Genomic DNA, 10571 nt, shown 5'->3' on the forward strand with positions numbered 1-10571 from the left:
TAAATTAACTAATTCTTTCACATAAATATTGCAGATCATATATTTTCCAAAGTAAATGGGATCAAAATAACCATACATTTAAAAGAATATTGATCACAACCTATATATGTAAAGTTTGCAAGATGAAGCAATCTTAGGAAAAAGAAAAAATAAAAATCAAGTGCAAATATATAAGTTATTCACAGACATCAAGGTCTTCTTGTGTGAGCTATGTGCGAGATCTCTACATTCAGTTGTGCAAGATCTCTACATTCAGTTAAGCATCTAGTTACAACCATATAGTTGTATATTGTTCATAGTGTAAGGCTGAAATCAAGGGACTCTACCTGTATATAGTTACAAGAATCCATGGCTATAATCAAGAGATTTAGCCTTATCATTGTACTCTACATCTCTATGTAAAGAAGATAATACAGAGAAAGGAATCAAGCAATTCCAACATATATTCCTCCTCCTATTTTGTGTCTCTGCATACTCTTCTTCACATGGTATCAGAGCCAATTGCTTTTGATGCAACATCAGAAATCCCTCTCAGCTCTTCCTCTCTTCCAATAGTGAAGGCCATTAGGCAAGAGGTCTCCATCAAATTACTCTCCACAAATTACCTCCCCTGGCGCACGCAAGTTCTTCCTGTTCTCAGTTCTCATGGTCTTATTGGACTTGTGGACGGAACTCTTCCTCGACCTGATGGTGATGATGAATCGTCAGAAGTAGCTCAATGGATTCGACTCGATCAATTGGTGCTAGCATGGCTCACCAATATCCTCTCTAAATCGTCCGTCAATCAAGTTGGTACTTGTGCGACCTCTGCAGAGGTGTGGCGTACACTTGAGATCCTCTATGGAACTTTGGCTCGCTCGTGAGTTCAACAACTTTGCTCCGAAGTTCAGTCACTCTCAAAAGGTGCACATTCTATCTCTGATTTTGTGTCTCAGGCTAAATCTCTTGCTCAAATCCTTGCTAGCGCTGACAAACCAGTTGATGAAGATGATCTTATCTCATGGATCCTGCTCGGCCTTAGGTCTGAATTCGATCTTATTGTTGCTACTGTCAACATCTCACGAGAGCCTCTTCCAGTCGATGAGGTCATTGTTCTATTGCTGGATTTTGAGCTCTGCATCAAATCCACAAAGATAACCACCGATCCACTTGTGGCCATGTTTACTACTCGAGGTCGAGGGCGCACCAACTCTGGTGGTCGCTCGGCTCATGGCAATGCAGGTCGTAGATCCTTCTCCTCTGGCAATTGGGATCGTGGATCTTTCTCCCCTAGTGGTCACGGCAGTGTTAGCCATCTTCAACCCATGCTGATGCATGGTGGTCATCATGGACCTTCACGTGGAATGTCTCGTGGTGGTCGTGGCTCTAGTCGTCCCAATGCTTCAACGGTTGGAGATTCCTCTAGAGTCTACTGTTTTCGATGTGGTCACCCCTACCACAAAGCAAACAATTGTTTCGCTCCGGACTCTATTGTAGCTGATACAACTCAGGCCTTCACCGCCATGCATCTCGCTGATCAAATGATCATGCATGGTACCCAGACACGGGTGCCATAAACCATATGATAGCTGACCCAACTCAAGTTGAAGGTAAAACTTTTTATCACGGCTCAGATTCAGTCCTTGTTGGTAATGGTTGCACTCTCCCCATTACTCATCTTGGTCATTTGACTATACCTCATACTAAACTTCATCTATCCAATGTTCTTGTTGTACCTTTCATTAAGAAAAATTTGCTTAGTGTTTCTCAATACACCAAGGATAATAACTGTTGTTTTCTGTTTTACCCTTGGGGTTTTGTTATCAAGGATCTAAGGAGCGACCAGATTCTATTGAAGGGTTCTAAACATGGTCGAACTCCCTTCGAGACTATTTTTGGTCAAAAACTTGATTATGCTCATCTACGAGTATTTGGTTGTGCTTGTTTTCCACTCCTTGATCCCTTTGGTCGTGATAAATTAGCTTACAAGTCACTTGAATGCGTGTTTTTTGGTTACAGTGGCAAACATAAAGGTTATCAATGCTTGGATACTGTATCTGGCAAACTTTATATCTCACAGCATGTGTCATTTGATAAAAATTCCTTTCCGTTTGCAAGAATATCACAGGAAACATCTAGCAATGCCTCACCAGTGTTTCGAACCCAGCCGTTTCCAGATCAGACATTTCATTATTTGACAACAGCTTCATCTCAAGTCAATAAAGGCCAAGTTCATACCAGCTCTTCTTCCGCGAGAATCCAGGATCATGGAATTGTACCACATGAATCAGTTGATCATTGCCCTGCTCTTCCTGGGCCTTCTACAAATGGTGGCGAACATGCTGCACTTCCTGAACCTGCTGCACTTCCTGAACTTCCTGGAATTGAACCTGCTGCACCAGAACCTGCTGCACCAGAACCTGCTGCACTTCCTGAAATTCCTGCACAAGGCCAAGTTCCTGCACCGGAACTTGTTGCTGCACCAGAACCTGCTGCACTTCCTGAAATTCCTGCACAAGGCCAAGTTCCTGCACCGGAACTTGTTGCACCAGAAACTAAGAATACTGCTCCTATCTCCTTGAAAAGGACATCTCTGTTGCCGCCACCATGGCCTACTCATGCTCCTATTAAGCATGCTCGAGGTACTCGCAGTGGTCCCGGGGCAGCACCCTTTGATTCTAATTCACCACCATCAGTTTCTCATCACTCCATGATCACTCGCTCCCACGACGGGACCCGATGTCCAAAGGGCCTTTGTGCAACTCGCCATCCGATCCCCTTATCACTTGCTTCTACCTTGCAGAATCATGCAGCAGAGCCCTCTACATATAAGCAAGTGGTAGCTGATCCTCACTGGAAATAGGCTATGGCACAGGAATATGATACCCTTCAGCGTAACTCAACCTGGACTCTTGTACCCCTTACTCAATCAATGAATATCGTCGGTTGTAAGTGGGTCTACAAACTGAAATATCATGCGGACGGCTCCATCGAACGCTACAAAGCCTGATTGGTCGCAAAAGGCTTCAATCAACGTGAGGGTTTCGACTTCGCTGAAACTTTCAGTCATGTTGTCAAATCTGGTATTGTGCGACTCATTCTCTCCTTGGCACTCTCACATGACTGGCCGCTCCGACAATTAGAAGTCAAGAATGCAGTTTTACACAGGGATCTGCACGAAGTCGTCTACCTCTAACAACTACCAGGGTTCATTGATCCAGCACGTCCGAACCATGTCTATCACCTGCACAAGGCACTTTATGGTCTACGTCAAGCTCCACGGGCATGGTACACTCGGTTTACCAATTTTCTTCAACAGTTTGGATTCATTAGCTGTCCTCATGATACTTCTTTATTTATGTGGAATCAAGGTAACTGCACCATTCTCGTGTTACTATATGTGGATGATCTTATCATCACTGGAACCCATGATCACCTACTTTCTCGGCTCATTCGACGTCTTTCTTCAGAATTTGACATGAAGGATTTAGGTGCTCTTAATTTATTCTTAGGCATGCAAGTTGTGCGGAATCATGATTCACTTATTCTTTCTCAAACTCAGTATGCACTCACCCTTCTTCATCGGTTTGGTCTCTCTGGTGTAAAACCTATCAAAAGTCCTCTCGAAGTCGGACTTCAACTCTCATCTTTAGCCCCAGACCCTCTTCCTGATCATACAATCTACCGACAGATGGTTGGCTCTCTTCAATACTTAACGATGACACGTCTGGATCTTACTTATGCAGTCAATCATGTGTGCCAATTTATGCAAAAGCCATGCTCCTCTCATCTTGCCGCTGTCAAGAGGATCTTCCGCTATGTCAAAGGTACTCTATCCTTAGGCCTTAGATTTTCTAAGGATGATTCTCTTCAGATCCGTGCCTTTTCGGATGTAGACTGGGCTGGTTGTCCAGATAGTCAACGTTCAACAACGGGATATGTAGTGTTCTTGGGGCAAAATCTTCTTTCTTGGGGATCTAAGAAACAATCTACTATCTCTAGATCTAGTGCGGAGGCTGAGTATCGCGCATTGGCTTCCACAACTACTGAGGTTCTTTGGTTCCTACATATGCTTCGGTTTCTCAGAGTTGACCTATCCAATCCTCCGTTACTTCTATACGACAATATTAGCGCGATCCACATGTCCAAAAACTCGGTCTTCCACAGCAGGACTAAGAACATTGGCATCGATGTTCATTTCATACGTGCTCATGTCCTTTGAGGTGCAATCACTCTCTCTCATTTACCCGGCAAAGTTCAAGTCGCTGATATCTTCACTAAATCTCTCCCTACTCCTCGCTTTCTCTGGCTACGGGACAAGCTCTCCTTATGGGATAACCCGTCGTGAGCTTGAGGGGGGCTGTGCGAGCTATGTGCGAGATCTCTACATTCAGTTAAACATCTAGTTACAACCATATAGCTGTATATTGTTCATAGTGTAAGGTTGAAATCAATGGACTCTACCTATATATAGTTACAAGAATCCATGGCTATAATCAAGAGATTTAGCCTTATCATTGTACTCTACATCTCTATAATAGTTACAAGAATCCATGGCTATAATCAAGAGATTTAGCCTTATCATTGTACTCTACATCTCTATATAAAGAAGATAATACAGAGAAAGGTAATCAAGAGATTTAGCCTTATCATTGTACTCTACATCTCTATATAAAGAAGATAATACAGAGAAAGGAATCAAGCAATTCCAACATATATTCCTCCTCCTATTTCGTGCCTCTGCATACTCTTCTTCACACTTCTTTCTACTTTAGTGTTAATTACCATGCACACCCTAGTTAACAAGGCAGAACAACTTTGATTTAGCCTCTTATTCCGCCTCCTTGGAAGTAATAGTACGTAAACCCTTCTAAACGAGGGTCAACTTTCAGTTTACATGTTTACGGGCTTATTAACCTCTGTGTTAATTTTGTTGTTTGGATGGTTAAAGAGTGGTTAAACCCCCTTAACCCCTCTCTTGATCCGTTGCCAAACGGGACCTAGTTTAAGCTTCTATTTGATATTCATGAATATCTATAAAACACGTTGACCTACCAAAAGTGACCCGATAACTTCCTAACATGCATAAAATTGGGGTGACTAGTACTATTACTGTCATAATTATCAATGAGCATCGTGCTTTCTTCTAATAAGCCTTTCTGTCATAATTATCCCAGTTATGAGCTGAACTAGCTCCATAAAATTCTGTCCACGTTTCATAATTAGTACCATCTGTCATTTTGGCAACAATTAATCCTTTCACTACATAAAACTCAAAAACTCATACACGAGATAAAAACAAACTTTGCTGTCTTTATGACCGTTGTGACGGATGGCCAATTTCATCAAATTTTGTTACAATTGATCCTCAACTCAAGCTATACTTTAGGTCTAATACGTTATTCCTACTACCCGTTACCATGAAAAGCTTTTCAGGTCTCACTCAATCGACAAAATTGAAAATTGAGTTCAAACATCATTATTCCTAGTGATTAATTTGCTAAGATGCCCAAGTGTGAAATGACACTAAATTTACTGCAAGTTGCTCTCCACCTGCTTAACGTTCATATAATCGAGGAAGGATCAATGGCCCTATTGTCAAGCAATAAAAGGGAAACAGAAAGAAAGCTAAAGAGAATTTAGGGACACTTGACCTACTTGCATTCTGTCATATAACTTATTATGGAAGTAGTTGTAGCCATTAATTTAACAGGGGAAAAAGACTGGTAGCGAAAAATGTATGAATTTAGTGATAATGTAATCAAGAAGCAATATGGTAGTTAATTTCTTGGATGGTAGCGAAAGTTGAGAAGGAAAGTGATGGAGACTGTACATACAAAATGAGCATCCACTTTGCAAGAAAGAATTTAGCATTTCGTTACTTCGATCGTGTATTAAATGTTTACGTGTGTAAGTCTACTCCAGGACTACTTGATGTATAAAAAGGATATTTCCCTTTTATGAGACCTATTAATTAGTCTATACTTAAATGAGGGAATTAATGGTATACATATTTAAGAAAGGCTTGTATATAAATGGGCACCACGTGCACATATTTATGTCGTTCATTATGGGACGTAGAGATCATCACAGCGTACATTTCAAATTATGGATTTTGGATAACTTCATGAACGGCAAGAGAGAGAAAGTTCATTTTCTCAATAAAGAGAAATCTAGTATATGATACATTTTAAATTTAAAATTCATCATATTCTTTGTGATTTGTATTTAGACAAGATAAACCGTAATTATTCACTAAAATAATTTACAATTATGTTAAGCCTTATTGTTGCAACTTTTATAGTTTCTAGTACTAGCTAGTAATTTAATATTACATATGGTCATGCATCCCCAATAAAATTCAGCCAAATATTAGGAGCATATTAGCTGACTATATTGAGATTTGGGTTCGAGTTAATTTTACAAGTCACCTCAGCCAATTGCATACATTGCCATCATCATGTTTCATATATTGTTAAATATAAGTAATTAATTAGCACAACATATAGGAGCGCTTGACGGATTGAGAAAGGTGTGATATGCTCATCATTTTAGGTTCGCATGTTTAAAGTTTTTATTTAAATACTCGTTAGCGTAAGATATATAGCTTAACTTTTCCGTATTAAAAAAAAAACATTGCTAATCGAAAAACCGTGGCTGATGATCATTTGGCCAACTAGATTTTGCCCAAAATCTGATAGGAGAAGGAGAGATTAACTGCTTCCAAAAGTGATTTGATTCAATTAAACTTTTAGGTGGCAAACACGTTTATTTGTTTTTCCAAAATGATGAACAAATTAACACAATATTTATATAAGCCCATCCAATAAGCTTTTGTCGAATATATTTTATCTAATTGTGGTGAGATTGAGCCATTAGAATTAAAAAAAGATAAAATGGTAATTTTATGAGGACCAAAGAGCATTTACATCCTTTTTGGACACTTTCCAATCATGTGATACATGACGTGCGTTATTTTGGGGGCTAAAGTGAATTAAGGATTTTAGTGGAATAAAAAGTTTAGAGGAGTTATGTCTGGATAGCCTCAAGTTTCTAGTGGATAGTGGATTAACATATAGTCAACATGATTATTTGCAAAGCCCCAAAATCTAAGGAGATTTTTTTAAATTAATCCAAAGTTATAAACTTAACAGCTGAAGTCAATAATGTTAGGATTCTAAAATTTTATAAAACATACTACGAAGGGGTTTTTTCCGATATTGGTCTCCATAAGATGTCTAATTTAAAATAGGCCACAGATGATGTTTGATCCCACAAGTAAGTTAATTTTTGTTGGTATTCATATTACATTGTAGATCAGTCTCCACCATCAGCCATCGTGAGTAGTGCTATCTGCTATAATGGATATTGTCACATTTATCACAAAACAGGTTGCTCCTTCAGGAGAGAGAGTAAACTCTGACTTTAGTAGATATTTAATCTTTAGATTTTAAACGGAAATCATTAACGTGAACCTTTTTGGTGAACTTAAAAATTTTGAAATATTTTTAACATTTCCATAATTTAGGGATCGTATAAATTCAAATTAGTCCTCAAGCATCAATACAAAAACCTACTAACAACTCCCATTTTCAGAAACGCCAGCCTACTCATCACGACTCAGCTCTGCCTCTCCCCCGGTAGTAGTACTCGTGACATTCATTCTCCCAAAATCCTAATTAAATAACAAAAACTTTTACCTTTTGAAAACAAACTCTATATATAAACTAAACAAATACCCAATACCAGTACCCTGCCCTCTCTCCAAGCCATTTCAAACTCGAAGCCCAATCAACCGCGATGAGCTCATCAATCTAAAGTTCTAAACAGTGGGGAAAAAAGGAAGAAGAAGAAGAAGAAGAAGAAAAGTAAAAAGACGTTTGCATGGAGAGCACGAACCGGCTAAAGCAGCGGCTGAGCCGCCTCTCCGGCCCCGACCCTCCTCCGAACCTCATGCGGTTCCCCACCTCCGCCACCCGGCAGCATCTTCACCTCCTCCTCCGCGCCGCGACACCTCCAGCGCCGCAGCCTCTCCGCTGCCACCACCGAAAGCATTTCACCCTCCACTGCCTTCGACCGCTCCCTCTCAATCTCCTCCTCCTCCCGCTTCCTCTCCCTCGACTGCGCGCCTCAAACCTTGCCGACCCAGCAAAGCTTCAGACCCCGTCGACGTCGTCCCCTACGCCGTCACATTCAATGTCGCGGACAAAAAGGACGAGAGAGAACTCACACAGCCCGGAGATTCGCAGGCGACCGAAGAAAAAGAATTAGAGGCCAAGAGGAACGACAGGAGGACAAACAAGAAGAAGGTTAAGCCCCTCTTGTCCAACAACGCCTACGGATTCACAAGCTCTTCTGATTCGGAGTCCTTCAGCGACGACGACGGCGGCCGCATTGAAAAAGATGCAGGCACCTTCTTCTCGTCCAGAGGCTTCTCCTCTGACTCCTCTGTGTTCTACAGTCGCCCTTCGAAGCGGAAAGCTTACAAGAAAAAGAACAAGAAACAGAGCAAGCCACCGCCGCCGAGGAAAAGGACTAATAGTAATAAGAAGGGCGTTCCGGTGATGAAGAGATCGAATGATCCTTACACCGATTTTCGGAGTTCGATGGTGGAGATGATAGTAGAGAGGCAGATATTTGGGGCTAGAGATCTTGAGAGGTTGCTGCATTCTTATCTCACTCTGAATTCCCCTCATCATCATGCTGCTATTCTCAGGGCGTTTGCTGATATTTCTCAAGTTCTATACGGTCACTGAAGCCCAATTCAATTTGACCTGTCGCTTGAAACATGGGGTTTGTTTGTTTGTTTGTTTAAATTTTTTGTTGACTTAACTTTAGGTTTCTGTGAGCTTCTTCTTTCTCTGTTTGGGGATTTCTAGCTACTTTGGTGCTTGGTTATTATTGATGTGTTGTTTTTATGGGTGTTTTGATGCGCTAATCAATAACAGCTCTGTTATCCTCCTTAATCTCGTTCACCTGCGTTTGTGGGTTAAAATGCTGAATGAGTAGTAAATAGCTTTGGTTTTGTATTTGTTGTTTGAAGTTATAAACAACAACGAAGGATATAATGATTAGAGCAGAGAAAAAAATACATAATTCTGGACTTTCATCAAAACTTCAGAAGTTTGTATGATGAAAGTATCTTTGAGATCATACTAAAGCAATTCAAATTTAAATTTCACCAGATGTAGTGTTATTAACCTGTATTTTAATTTGTTAAAAAAAATTCAACCAACTAGGCTATAAAATTTTATCCTTTGAGATCGTAGATTGTCTTTAAAGATGTTTTAATGGGACAAATTTTGAAAACAGACCCCATTGCAAAAATATTCTCAAAAAAGACCCGTTTTTACTTTATTTTTAAAAAACGACCTAGTTTTCCACTTTATTTTCAAAAAACGACCTACTTTGTTGAAACTGGATCGTTTTTTTGTGAAAAATATTCCCAAACTTCACGGGAGTTGAACTCCCGTGAAGTTTTTTTCATAACAAAACTTTACGGAAGTTCAACTCCCGTGAAGTTTGAGAACATTTTTCGCAAAAAACGATCCAGTTTCAGCCCTGAGGTTAAAATTGGGTCGTTTTTTGCGAATATTTTCAAAACGGGTCTTTTTTTGAGAATATTTTTGCAAAAGGGTCTGTTTTTAAAATTTGTCCTGTTTTAATGAGGATTTTAAGTAGAAAGGGTTCTTTAAGCTATTTTAGAATTTCTCGAGTAAAGAGATCCTTTCTGCTTAAAGTCTTTTTAAAAAAAATGGAACCACCAACAGCTAACATTTCTCTTGTCTCTAGTTGTCAGAAACTTAAAACTAAAGTCTAGATTCTGTCAACCTGGCTGCTGTCTTAAATAATGTTAATGTCTTTTCTCCTTAAGGTAACTTTCATTCTACCAAACAATCACCAGAAAACGGGGGCATTTCATATATGGGTTTGAAACTAGCATCATGGCGATCATAAGAACAACCAAGACAACTCTATAATTTATTATGAGTTCATGCTAGAATCACGATTCGAGTTATCTTTGAAAGTTCCAAATATTTAATTAGAAATTTTTTGTAACTCTTCCCACTGGCTAGACAAAATGGTAGTTTTGAGGAATTTTTGAACTTTAAACAATGGAGTTATTCATGTCAAAAAAGAGTAAGAGAAAAAGCACGTAACTGATATTGTATGCAACTCATCTCTGGAGTTCTCTTAATTTATGATTGATGAATCATTATAGTGCCCACATACTGCTAGAAAAAATTATCTTGGTAGTTTGCGCTGCTTGGATGATGTTCATGTAATTCTTTAGTAATGTTAAGGCAGATCATTGCAATTTACAATTTAGTAGCCCTGACCATACAAACTGTTCTTTGACTTTCAGATTCAGACTTCATATGCTAATAGATGCAAATTTTGATTGATTAAAGTTTGCATGCTAACACATTCAGACCTCTAGGCTAATACGTTGTGTAAATTTCACTTAAACCTCCAATAACTTTAGAAGTTTCGCACCTTACCCCCCAAAATTTTGAAACTCTCACTAAATCCCCAATATCTTGGGAGTTCCTGGTTGAACCTAGGCATCAACATAACAATTTTTCTCCAAA

General features: G+C 39.5%; 3 protein-coding genes across 3 annotated transcripts; all 3 read left to right on the forward strand.

The window, feature by feature from the left end:
- LOC109846164 lies at positions 486-1556 on the forward strand. The gene is made up of 2 exons (XM_020415386.1): positions 486-815; positions 936-1556. Exons 1-2 carry the CDS (start codon positions 486-488, stop codon positions 1554-1556), a joined length of 951 nt encoding a protein of 316 aa, XP_020270975.1.
- LOC109846165 (uncharacterized mitochondrial protein AtMg00810-like) lies at positions 3213-4201 on the forward strand. The gene is made up of 2 exons (XM_020415389.1): positions 3213-3267; positions 3351-4201. Exons 1-2 carry the CDS (start codon positions 3213-3215, stop codon positions 4199-4201), a joined length of 906 nt encoding a protein of 301 aa, XP_020270978.1.
- Positions 7806-8940, forward strand: LOC109846166 (transcription repressor OFP7-like; the record flags this gene model as incomplete). Its single annotated transcript, XM_020415390.1, has 1 exon — positions 7806-8940. A coding segment is annotated over one exon (930 nt), but the record flags the coding sequence as incomplete, so codon positions are not given.

This window comes from Asparagus officinalis, chromosome 6, assembly GCF_001876935.1.
Source record: "Asparagus officinalis chromosome 6, Aspof.V1, whole genome shotgun sequence".
Classification (NCBI taxonomy): domain Eukaryota; kingdom Viridiplantae; phylum Streptophyta; class Magnoliopsida; order Asparagales; family Asparagaceae; genus Asparagus; species Asparagus officinalis.